The sequence below is a fragment of the Trichomycterus rosablanca genome, chromosome 12, assembly GCF_030014385.1.
Source record: "Trichomycterus rosablanca isolate fTriRos1 chromosome 12, fTriRos1.hap1, whole genome shotgun sequence".
Taxonomy (NCBI): domain Eukaryota; kingdom Metazoa; phylum Chordata; class Actinopteri; order Siluriformes; family Trichomycteridae; genus Trichomycterus; species Trichomycterus rosablanca.
The window spans coordinates 17,311,477-17,323,534 of record NC_085999.1 but is presented as its reverse complement, the minus strand read 5'-3'; the positions used below and the strand labels follow the sequence as shown (position 1 = coordinate 17,323,534).

Genomic DNA, 12,058 nt, shown 5'->3' with positions numbered 1-12,058 from the left:
ATTAGCATTTTTCATGCATTGCTTTAGTATAATCTACACTGTATAATTTGTTTTATTGTGTATAAATGTATTAAAACAATTGATGTGCATCTGTAATTTACAAACTGTTGTCTTAAACCCTAAATGGAATTTAGCCACCTCTCATTTTTTTTTGCATATTATTAACTCAACGGGCAGGACCAGAAGATCGAGTGCTCTACATAGCTAATGACACTGAAATCCGAAGTTTTGTGTATCCATTTAACCAGAGCCATGGACACAAAGTACTTGCTCGCATTGAGGAAAATGCCCGCATCATTGGGATGGATGCTCTGTTGCACCAACAAAAGTTCATCTGGGCTACCCAGTTTAATCCAGGTGGACTTTTTTACAAAGAAATCATAGACAGGAGTCAAACTAAAACAAACGCTGGAATAATAGTAAGTATTGTGGAAGGCATGCCAGTTTTTGTGTTGCCTCAGAGACATTCTACATTTCTATATGTTTGTATGAGTTTACATCTAAATTAAGTATACATTGTACATTAATCTACATTTAAAACAATGATTTATTTTACTTCTTTTTACAGTGTGCTGATTTTCGGAGACCTAGAGATGTGGCAGCTGATTGGGTAACTGGAAATGTCTACTGGACAGACCACTCGAGAATGCACTGGTTCAGCTATTACACAGCCCACTGGACCAAGCTGAGATACTCTATTAATGTGGGTCAGCTCAAGGGACCCAACTGCACTCGGCTGATAACTGACATTGCAGGAGAGCCATATGCCATTGCCATCAATCCTGTAAAAGGGTGAATTTTTGGGCTTATTTTTCTGTGTTATATTTCCCTATTGTGCTGTTTTATGAACAACACAATGAACCTTGATCATAGAAAACCTTATAAATTATGAATATATAAAGAAACTAAAGATTTAATTTAGCCACATGGTTATGAAAGTAAATTAATCTTCATTGACAGGGTTCAGCAGCTGAAAGAGTCATATTTTGTGTGTTTTGTGTTTTTAGTGCTAGTAACAGCAGTGCCTGAGGGATCCTGGGATTTGAATCTTGGGCTGGGTTACAAATACAGAAAACGCATGACGTTATGTGAACCATTGAGGGGCACAAATCAGTGTACACTGATCAGCCGTAACATTAAAACCACCTCCTTGTTTCTACACTGTGTCAATTTTATCAGCTCCACTTATCATATAGAAGCACTTTGTAGTTCTACATTTACTGACTGTAGTCCATCTGTTTCTCTACATACTTTTTAAACTTCCTTTACTCTGTTCTTCAATGGGCAGGACCTCCACAGGACCACCACACAGCAGGCATTATTTAGGTGGTGGATCATTCTCAGCACAGCAGTGACACTGACATGGTGGTGGTGTGTTAGTGTGTGTTGTGCTGGTGTGAGTGGATCAGACACAGCAGCACTGCTGGAGTTTTTAAACACTATGTCCACTCACTGTCCACTCTATTAGACACTCCTACCTAGTTGGTCCACCTTGTAGATGTAAAGTCAGAGACGATCACGTGTCTATTGCTGCTGTTTGCGTTGGTCATCTTCTAGACCTTCATCAGTGGTCACAAGATGCTGCCCATGGGGTGCTGTTGGCTGGATATTTTTGGTTAGTGGACTATTTTTAGTCCAGCAGTGACAGTGAGGTGTTTAACAACTCCATCCACTCATACCAGCACAACACACCCAAATAATACCTGCTCTGTAGTGGTCCCGTGGGGGTCCTGACCATTGAAAAACAGAGTAAAAGGAGTATGAAAAAAGTATGAAACAGATGGACTACAGTCAGTAACTGTATAACTACAAAGTGCTTTTATATGGTTAGTGGAGCTGAAAAAAATGGACAGTGAGTGTAGAAACAAGGAGGTGGTTTTAATGTTATGGCTGATCAGTGTATTTTAGAAGAATGATAATGAAAAATGTAGTTGTTTATTTAGCCACATATCTACATTTGCTGGCTTCACTCTGCACACTGTTACAGGTTTTGTAGCTAGTTGGCTAATTCATAAATTATGAACCGAATTATGTTCTCCCATTTCCAACTTTTCAATATTATTATTATTATTATTATTAGTTCCTTTATTAATATTTTTATTTGTACCACAAATTCATTAAACCACTAACAATATCTCAGAGACATTACAAATATATCATTAATGTGTTACAGGATGATGTATTGGTCAGTTATTGGTGACCACTCCCACATTGAGGAATCAGCCATGGATGGCTCCATGCGTAGAGTGTTGTTGGATAAAAAGCTCAGGAGACCCACAGGTATTTTACTAATTTTTTTCTGCACTTATACAATCTGTTACCCTCTCTATCCTTTAATAATTTAGTTCTACCATCCATTGTACAAACCCTTTTTCCAGAAGTTGGGACATTGTGTAAAATGCAATAAAAAGAAGAATCTGTGATGTGTTTATTCTTTTAAATTTTTTTATTAAACTGACAAAAGTAAAAAGAAAAGATTTCCAATGCTGTCGTTTTTACCAACGGCCACTGTAACAGTATCCGTCTCCCTCATCATGCCTCAATAGTCACGGCAGAGGCTCATGCGCTCCTCTTGGCCATCAGACACATAATTATTAGTCCCTATAAACACTACGTGATTTGCTCTGACTCTAAATCCTGCATGCAAGCTCTTGAGTCCATGAGAACAGATCTCCCAATCATCCAAGGACTGCTTAAATTGGACAAAGAACTTTACACCCGAGGAGCTTCCATTGTCTACTGCTGGATTCCCAGTCATTGTGGCATAGAAGGTAATAAAAAAGCAGATAGCTTGGCGAAGGAAGCGAGAAACAAAGAGATTGCTTGGAGATACATCCCAATAACTGATGCCTACCCAGAAATCAAAGATTACTGCAGAATAAAATGGCAAGATTGGTCCAGCAATTCCCAAAACAAACTGCATAAAATAACTCCAATAACTGTCAATTATGTGCTACAACCCTTACAATTAAACATATTTTGTTAGAATGTTCTAGAATTTTAGCCATCAGAGACTTGAGAAGATTTCTCCAATTAAAATTCTGAACTTTTTAGACAGACTTCATATAAAACAAATGATCTGAACAAATAATGATGTACAGTGTCAATATCTGTCTATGCCATAAATATAGCCAGTATGTTGCCGATATGGCAATAAACCCAAACAAACAAACCAACGGCTAATTTCCAATGCTGTCATTAATCATGTTCATTGTATTTTGTAAATATGAACACATTTTGAATTTGATGCCTAAAACACAGTCAGAACAAGTTAGGACAGAGGCATGTTTACCCCTGTGTTCCATTGTCTTTCTAACTATTGACACTTTCGATTGGTTTTGGGAACTGAGGAAACTAATTGTTGCTGTTTTGCAGGGGATTTTTTTTTACTAAATCTTGCTGGATTTGAGACCTTCGGTGCTTAACAGTTCATGGTTGCCATTGTCTGATTCTCCACTTCATGATGCACTATATATTTTCAATATTAAACAGATCTGGACTGCAGGCTAGTCAAGCACACACACTCTGTGTCTATAAAGCCAGACTGTTGTAATGCATACAGATAAGGTCTGGGATTGTCCTGTTGAAATAAATCTTGTTTATAGGGAGATCTCTCAGCTTTTGCTGATAACAGTCTGGATGGTCCTTTTTATTTTTGTCACAGAGATTTTTCCCCCAGAAAACAGGTTATGTCTTGGGGACCAATAGGCTAATATACAATATGGGACATCTCTAACCCATGTTCCCTTATATGTTTATTATCATCATAGGATTAAGATAAATTTCCTTTAAGATTCCTTTATAGATTAATGCAAAAGCAACAGTATTTACCATCACCACAAGCGTAAAATAATTTTTGAGAGTTCTGATTGCAGTTGGAATTGAAAATTAAAACCAGAGATAAAAAGGTATTATCTGATTGCACAATTTGCAATCATGAAAATAATGTCATAAGATTCCACATTTACAAGCCACAATATCCTCAGTAGACTTGTCTTATAATTGCATTGCCTTGTGATAATTTGATTTCTTTTTGTGTGCTTATTGTTAAGCTTGAGCAAGTCACAGTACTTATTTTAGAAACAAAGCCAAAAAGCATGGATCATCATACACAGTCGTCACATTATTATGACTACTTTCTACTTTCAACGTTGGCAGTGCATAGCTCAAGGAAGGCATGTTTCGTGAGCTTGCTTGTTGGGTATATAAGGTGTGCGATAGGCTGTCTGCACATATATCTCTCATTCCTGTCATGGGTAAAATTGTCTCCCCTGGGGCGGATCTTCCAGGAAGACAATGCGACATGTCACTTGGCTAGAAATGTCCGACATTGGTTGGAAGAGCATGACCAAGACTTCCAAGTACTACCCTGGCTCCCTTATTCCCCAGACTTGAACTAAATTGAGCATCTGTGCACCTCGATCATCATGTTTGCTCTATGGATCCTCCCCCACTCGCACCCTCCAGCAGCTGTGGGATCCACTGCAATCAGCATGGCTCTAGATACCTATGAAAACCTACCAGGACCTTATTGAGTCACTCCCAGCCCATCTAGCTGCTGTCCGTGCTGCACATGACGGTTACTCTGGATATTAGGATTTTGATTTTTGTCTGTATTTTACAATTTGAGTTTTAAACCTGACAAATTGCCTTTCTGGTTTGGGGTAGTAAAAGGGGGAATAAAAAAGATCCATATTCAGGAAAAATATTTTTGTCAAAGGACATGACAGAGACCATACTTAAATGTAATTTTGGAACAGACATCTACAGAGTAGTCAATTCATTAGATTCACCCTTCTTGTCCATAAAATCATTGGCCATTTTAGGAGCTACACCTTTGTGTCTTTACACTTACTGACTGTAGCCTAGATAAAGTAGATAAAGAGATTACCATCCTGCCGACCAGATATTATGTGGTATTTTAGGTGGTGGATGATTTTTACCACTGCATTAACATGTTAAAGACATGGCGGTGTATGTTGTACTTGAGTAAGTGGATTAGCTGCAGCAATACATATAGGAACACCTTTAGAGACTGAAGCTATTTTTTTCATGCACAGTTGTGATGAAGAGAACCTTAACCAGCACTGGTGTTATTGATAAAGAGGGGAAAGTGAACGTGTGTAATTTGGGATAAAAAGAAAAATGCTAAAGGAAATGCTGTCACTTCTCTTTACTTTTATATGGATAAAGTCTCCAGCATTTTCTTTATGGGATGATTAACATTTGTTTTGCTTGAGCTGACCTCCTAATTTTAAATGAGCAGTTTGAGTTTGCTTGAATGCAGTGCATAAGGAAAGACCTGTTTATTGATTTGAGTCAAATTCATAAGAAAAATAAATGTCTCTAATGTCTTTCCATAGGATTAGCGATTGATTACTTTGGCCAGCGTTTGTATTGGGCTGATGCAGAGCTCTCAGTCATAGGAAGTGTGGGCTTGGATGGCTCTGATGCTCTGGTGGTCATCAACGGCAAACAGGGTAAGATGAACAAAGACTGGATTATTTGTCTCATTGTCAAATAAGCAGCACACACAAATCACGTCACTGTAAAATCATCATTTTCAGGTGGTGCTGATGATCGATTTAATTATAATACATCCATTTTAGACCACAACTTTCATTTTAGTTTTTTGGAAAGTTTAAATAAATGTAACATGAATTTAATTAGCTGATTAGCTAAGCCCTTTCTATAAAGGATACAGATTATAATCGTTTAACAATCCATGAACAAAAACACACCGTTCTATTTAAAACTAATACTTATTAAATATTAATGTAATTAGGTACATCCGATATTTGAATTATTAGAGGATGTCATGGCCAGACAAAGCTGCACATTACTCATATCAGTTAGCAATGTGGCAGCTGACTTCTGACCTTTTAGCTATTTGCTGAATTTAAAAACATGTATATGTTGACAGATTTGGATACTGAGAATACAATGATGCAAATTTTAATCTTAATTCTGAAATCTTACAGTCTACTGTTGACAAATGTTAGCTAAGATGGCTAGCAAGCTTTATATCATGGGATGAAAATTGCATATACAGTGGTACCTTGTAACTCAATGTCCCCTAAACTCAAAATCTTTGAAACTCGACAGCCTTTGTGGAGAAATTTGTACCCTTAAACTTGACTTTGAACTTAAATTCGACGTGTTCCGGCATTTTAAAAACATGTATTTATTTCATTTCAAATTAATAATGAAGAGCCGCTTTATTCAGCACTCTGCTTGAATGGTGCAGTAATACGCCATCAAAGTGCGCATATGAGACAAATCTGTATTATAGCTGGGGGTTCTGAGAAATTGTGAGAATCACATTTTCTGAGTTTAAAATGCTTATCATAAAAATAAAAATAAAGCTTAACGTGGATTAATGTACTAAAAGAACAACACAGGAACACTAAACTTCTCTTGATTATTACTGCTCATAAGTTCTCTCCACTAATGAAATTACTCGCTCGTTGTTTTAGTACAATAAGTCTATATAAAAACACTAAAATACAATTGAAAATCAGTTAAAATCAGTTCTTTATTTTTACTTCTTTATTGTTTCCTTGTGCTTTTCAATCATGGAGATGCTTGATCTTGGAAAACCATATTCCGTTCATTAAAGTCGCATTCACAGGCAGTGCACAAATGGTAAAAAAAAGCGGAAAAGCTATTTTGTCACTACTCATGTGAATGCGCCTTTACTGAGCAAATTATGGTTTACAGAATAAGGTTTTATTGTACTTTTATATTGATTTCTGACTGTTTTTAATTGTATTTCAGTGTTTTTATATTACATTTGTGTTATTTTCAGTGTATAAGTGTCAAGAACAACCCTATTATTTTACATTAGCCTAAAATATACACAGGTCCACGGGACCATGAAACCCATTAAGAGGTTTTCCATACATCCTTATGGGGGAAAAAAAAACCTTAAACTCAACACCTTTTAAACTCAACATCAGTCCCAGAACCAATTGACATAGAGTTTCAAGGTACCACTGTACATGATTGTAATAGATTTTATTATGTTTAATTAGAATGAAGCTCAGGCACTGTGTAACATATGGGCTAAACGAAACAAGAGGGGTACACACATGCAGAGATGCTTAACAAAAACATATTTAATAATAACAAAAGACAGGTAGAGCTGGCTCTGAAGAGGGAAGCCTTTGACACTAATGATCCACAGCTGCTCCTCGGTGCAGGTAATGCTCAGGGCATTTAGGTGAGCAGCTGTGGATCCTTCAGCATCATTGACCAATCATAACAAGAGGGCGTTTACTTGTCACTGAACCTCTCCACCATGTGCTCCAGGAGCACAGAGGCCCGATTCATGACACACTGGCAGTTTTTACTTGCAACAATCAGCAAGTTCTAACACAAAATATTTTTTCTTTACATTTATACAGTTTAAAATTACTGTCAAACATTTTAAGTTTATAATAATATTGGTCAATATTAAATTGCTATTTTGTTTCTTTTGCAGGTATAGCTCAGCCATACAGGATCGATATTTTCGAGGACCTTATATATGGAACTAATCTTAAACATGAGATGTTTAGAGTTCACAAGTATGGCAAACAGCCTGTTGAGCTTCTGGATCTGGTCATAGAAAAAGCTACCAATGTCTTGATCACCCATCGTTTCAAGCAGCAAGATGGTAATTTTCACTTTTCAGTATCTTACTTACTTGTATTCCCATTTAAAACCTCAGTTTTAAGTGTGTTAAAATTAGTTTTTAAGATATCAAAAGTTTTAGAACAGCCCTATAATATTTATTAATTTACATAAAGGTTATTGCATGGTACTGCAAAATGCTGTGGTAGCCTTTTGGGTCAGGATTCCAGGCAAGTTGGCGACTTGGAATCCACTTCATGACACCTCCTTTTTCAAATCTGAGTTTGTGTCTCACACTGAGAAACCATTATTTAACTTTTAAAGGATCACTGTTGAAACTAAGACTGACCAGTATTAAGCTTTTCTGTGAGTTGCCTATCATGCAAGTTGTTGACTCAAATGTTTCTTTTGATTCTTTTGTGGTTTTGGGTTCTGTCAGAGTATGTCCCAGTTTTCATGTGCCTTTTAAGATTTCGGCGTTCTTCACAACTTCTCTATGGCCAAGACAAACATCTCTAAGGAATATAATGATCTGCCGCTCATCTTTTGTGAAATGTCTTTTTTTGCTATTCCATTGGCAATATACTATAACTAAGACCCTAATTCACGACCGTGTAAATCGTGTCACGGACCGTGAAATGAGCTGTTTCCCATGAAATATGCAATTTGCTGTGAACAATTTGCTGATTTAACATTTTTCATTGCACTATAAGGTGGTCCTTCCAATCCTACAGCAATTTATTTAGCAATAGGTTAGTCAAAATGTCCAAGAAATTGAAGTGTAAAGCAGCAAAAAATACGACTCAGGTAACTGACATCGTTACCTGAGTAAACTCTCAACCGATTATGTGGACGATGGTGGGGGGTGGGGTGTGGGGTGTCAAAACACAGATGAGTATTTTTGAGACTGTTGCTGGATTTACAGTCAGTTGTTAATGTAGGCTGTGCTGTGTATAGTAGCTTCCATTTATTCTGTCTTTCAATTTATGAGTGTAATTTAATGACTGACGTGAAATGTGGCTAAACCCTGATTTTTGATACCTTGAAATTAAGCAAACTTTCCCCCTAAATTTAGTAGGGTCCTAACTATAACATGCAGTGCAATATTGTCAAAGTACTGACCTAGAGAGTGTAGTAAAATAGTCTGCTCCAACAGACTGCTTTAAATCACTGGTTTTGTAAATCAACAAAATTTGGGACAAAACTTTATATGAGGCTTCAGCTTCAAGTGCTTATGTTTGTAAAATATAATGAAGTTAATTAAGAAAAACATTGGAAATGTATCTTTCTACTTCACGCCAGAGTGGTAGTGCCAGATGTTGAGCCAGGTCCTTGCTGGACTTCTTCCGGTCCTAAAAGTTAAACTTCTTATCAGAATTTTTTTTTTTTTGGTCTTTGTCCTTTTTTTCTCCTTGATCCCTCCTGATTCCTGTAATTTGTTTATAACAGCCTTAATATTGCATCTTGAGTATTCAGTTTAGCTGATTTTTGCTGAAAGTTGGTCTTATTAGCACTATAACTTAAAGTCTTGCACAACCCTGGTAGAGACCTTTTTCACAGCAGTCATTTTGACATGAAACACTCACTCACTCACCCACTGTCTTAACCGCTTATCCAATTAGGGTCGTGGCGAGGGGTGGTGGTGACGGGGGTTTGGTTGCTGGAGCCTATCCCAGCTTTTCAATGGGCGCAAGGCACACAGTTTTTGGGGCGCCAGTCCATCGCAGGGCAGACACACACACATACACACACCCATTCACCTATAGGGCAATTCAGTGTCTCCAATTAACTTGTTTTGCATGTTTTTGGACTGTGGGAGGAAACCGGAGCTCCTGGAGGAAACCCACGCCGACACAGGGAGAACATGCAAACTCCGCACAGAAAGGACCCGGACCGCACTGCCTGGGGATCAAACCCAGGACCTTCTTGCTGTGAGGCGACTGTGCTACCCACTAAGCCACCGTGCCGCCTAACATGAAACAGTAGAACAAATAAATGTAAATAAATATATGGGCATCCAAAACTACAATATTGTAGATGAATAAATATAGGATCTTAGTAAAAAAAACTTATTTTGTGTATTTTTTTTTAAAATAAATATATTACCAATTTACTAATTTAATATAGAACTAAGAACAAGACCTATAATGGTTTGTAAAATTTGTCCTGCTAAAATTTAACAGCACTATCTAAAATTCAATTAACTTGATATTAAAAACTGTGATTAACCGCCTTTAACATGTACAGTGATGAAACATCCATTTTTTGCTACTTCTTGATCAGAAAGCACACTTTATTGCTAAGAATCCTACACGATATTACATTTTCTGAGTTCTGTTAATAAGCTTAGATCTCCAACATATTACTGCTTGTTCTGCTGTTGCGATGTGAGCCAGCTGTGCACCTTGCTTATTAACACCAGACTTTTACTCCAAGAAACTTGCACTGCTAGCAAAGGTGTGTGATCTTCAGGGAAAGAAAAATATCAATTTGCCTTTCTGTGATCTTTTTAAACTTACTTTGATCCTAACGTTTCACAGGAATCAATCCCAGCATCAAACTGTAGAGTAATGGTAGGGTAAATCTGGAAGCTTTGTGATCAAGTTTCATTAATGATATTTACAAGTGGCATGGCTGGTTATTTTAAAGAGGTTGTATTTTAGTGAGGGTCAGGCTAAGTCTATTACAAAGACACACAGATAAATGTGAATCTTGCTTAAAACTTTGTTAAAAATCTTATTAAACTGTCTAAAATTTAAATCTTAATTTCTTAATGTATTTCTTGCAAGTAGGATGACTAAGGAACAATGATAATTCAATTGGACATACCAAACCACATTGTACTTATTTATGCAGTATATACTGTACAATACAGAGTAGTATTTTACACAGTACAATACTAATGGTATAATTACTCCTATTTGGTGCATAGGTTGCATTTTGTGATGTAGCTGGAAATAATGAATGAATTAATCATCAAATTGCATGCCTGTGAAGCATGGGTTGGCAAGGCTCATTGATGCACGTGGGGAGCGAAGGCTGGCCCGTGTGGTCCGATCCAACAGATGAGCTACTGTAGCTCAAATTGCTAAAGAAGTTAATGCTGGTTCTGATAGAAAGGTGTCAGAATGCACAGTGCATCACAGTTGCAGGGCTGTTTTGGCAGCAAAAGGGGGACCAACACAATATGAGGAAGGTGGTCATAATGTTATGCCTTATTGGTGTAGGTAACAAATATACTAAAGATAGATATCCGGATATAGATATACAAATATACTAAAAAGCTATTAAAAAAACAGGCACCCAGGTGGCGCAGCAGGATATTCCGCTAGCACACCAGCACCAAGATTCTGAACTCCTCGATTCGAAACTTGCATTGCCACCGGTCGGCTGGGCGCCATCTAGTGGGCATGGTTGGCAGTGCCTGCAGCAGACTCTAATTGGCTACCGTGTCTGCTAGGGCGGGATGACCAAACTATGTGGGTGGGGTCTTCTGGCGCTGTGCGGTGACCCTGATTGGCTGATAGAGGCGCCTGTGCAGGATGCATGGGTGTAAAAGAAGCGGTCCGCTAAGGACTGTGCACAGGTGCTACAGAATTAAAGACTTTGGCATTGATCAGGGCATTGTTGGCTCCTGAGTAGCAGAGAAACAAGTCCTTGCTTTATAGTCCATACCCGAAAGTATGGACTATAGTCCCAGACTACTGGGGCCTGCATTGACTGAAGCAAGAAGTAGATTGGTCATGCTCTCTGGGTGGGAAAATTTCTGTCAGACTTGTTAATAATGCAGCACCAACCAATCCCAGGCGACTGTGAGCTCTTGCGATTGAACATTGGTAAGAAGAGCCCCTTTCCAATCGCATTAACCTAGCTAATAACATCATAGGATCTGCAGCATGTAAATATGCTATAGGCTCTCAGCAGGGTCTCTGTAAGAACATTCTGGTCTGGTGGCTGCAATTGAAAATTGAAATAAGGAAAAAAGGGGGAAAAAAAGTTTTGAAAACTCTTGGGCCTCGTTGCATGTTAGGACAGTTTAAAACCAAAATTAGCTAGGGCTCCCAAACGTGCACTCTTGTTATACAATCAGTAATTATCCTGAAAGACTGAAGCAAAAACAGATTAATTAGGAGAAAAAGGAAAAAAGAAAGCAAAGAAAAATACAAATGTTTTTATTAAACAAAATGTTGATTTCACAGCACTGGAATTATTTCACACTCTGGTGTTTGCCCCCTTCCATGCTGTTCTTCAGTGGTCAGGACTTTCCCAGGACCACTACAGAATGGGTATTACTTGGGTGGTGTGTTAGTGTGTGTTGTGCTGGTGTAAGTGGATCAGACACATCAATGCTGATTGACTTTTTAAACACCTCACTGTCACTGCTGGACTGAGAAAAGTCCACCAACCAAAACTATATCCAGCCAACAGCGCCCCGTGGGCAGTG

At 37.9% G+C, this 12,058-nt stretch overlaps 1 protein-coding gene across 1 annotated transcript in view; it reads left to right on the top strand.

Moving 5' to 3' along the window:
• The window catches only part of lrp1bb (low density lipoprotein receptor-related protein 1Bb), a 488,452-nt gene that overhangs the window by 422,593 nt on the left and 53,801 nt on the right, over positions 1-12,058 (top strand). The window contains exons 77-81 of the mRNA XM_063005338.1: positions 178-419; positions 569-792; positions 2,174-2,280; positions 5,364-5,480; positions 7,484-7,657. Coding sequence (XP_062861408.1) covers positions 178-419; positions 569-792; positions 2,174-2,280; positions 5,364-5,480; positions 7,484-7,657 — 864 coding nt within the window. The remainder of the gene's footprint in view (positions 1-177; positions 420-568; positions 793-2,173; positions 2,281-5,363; positions 5,481-7,483; positions 7,658-12,058) is intronic.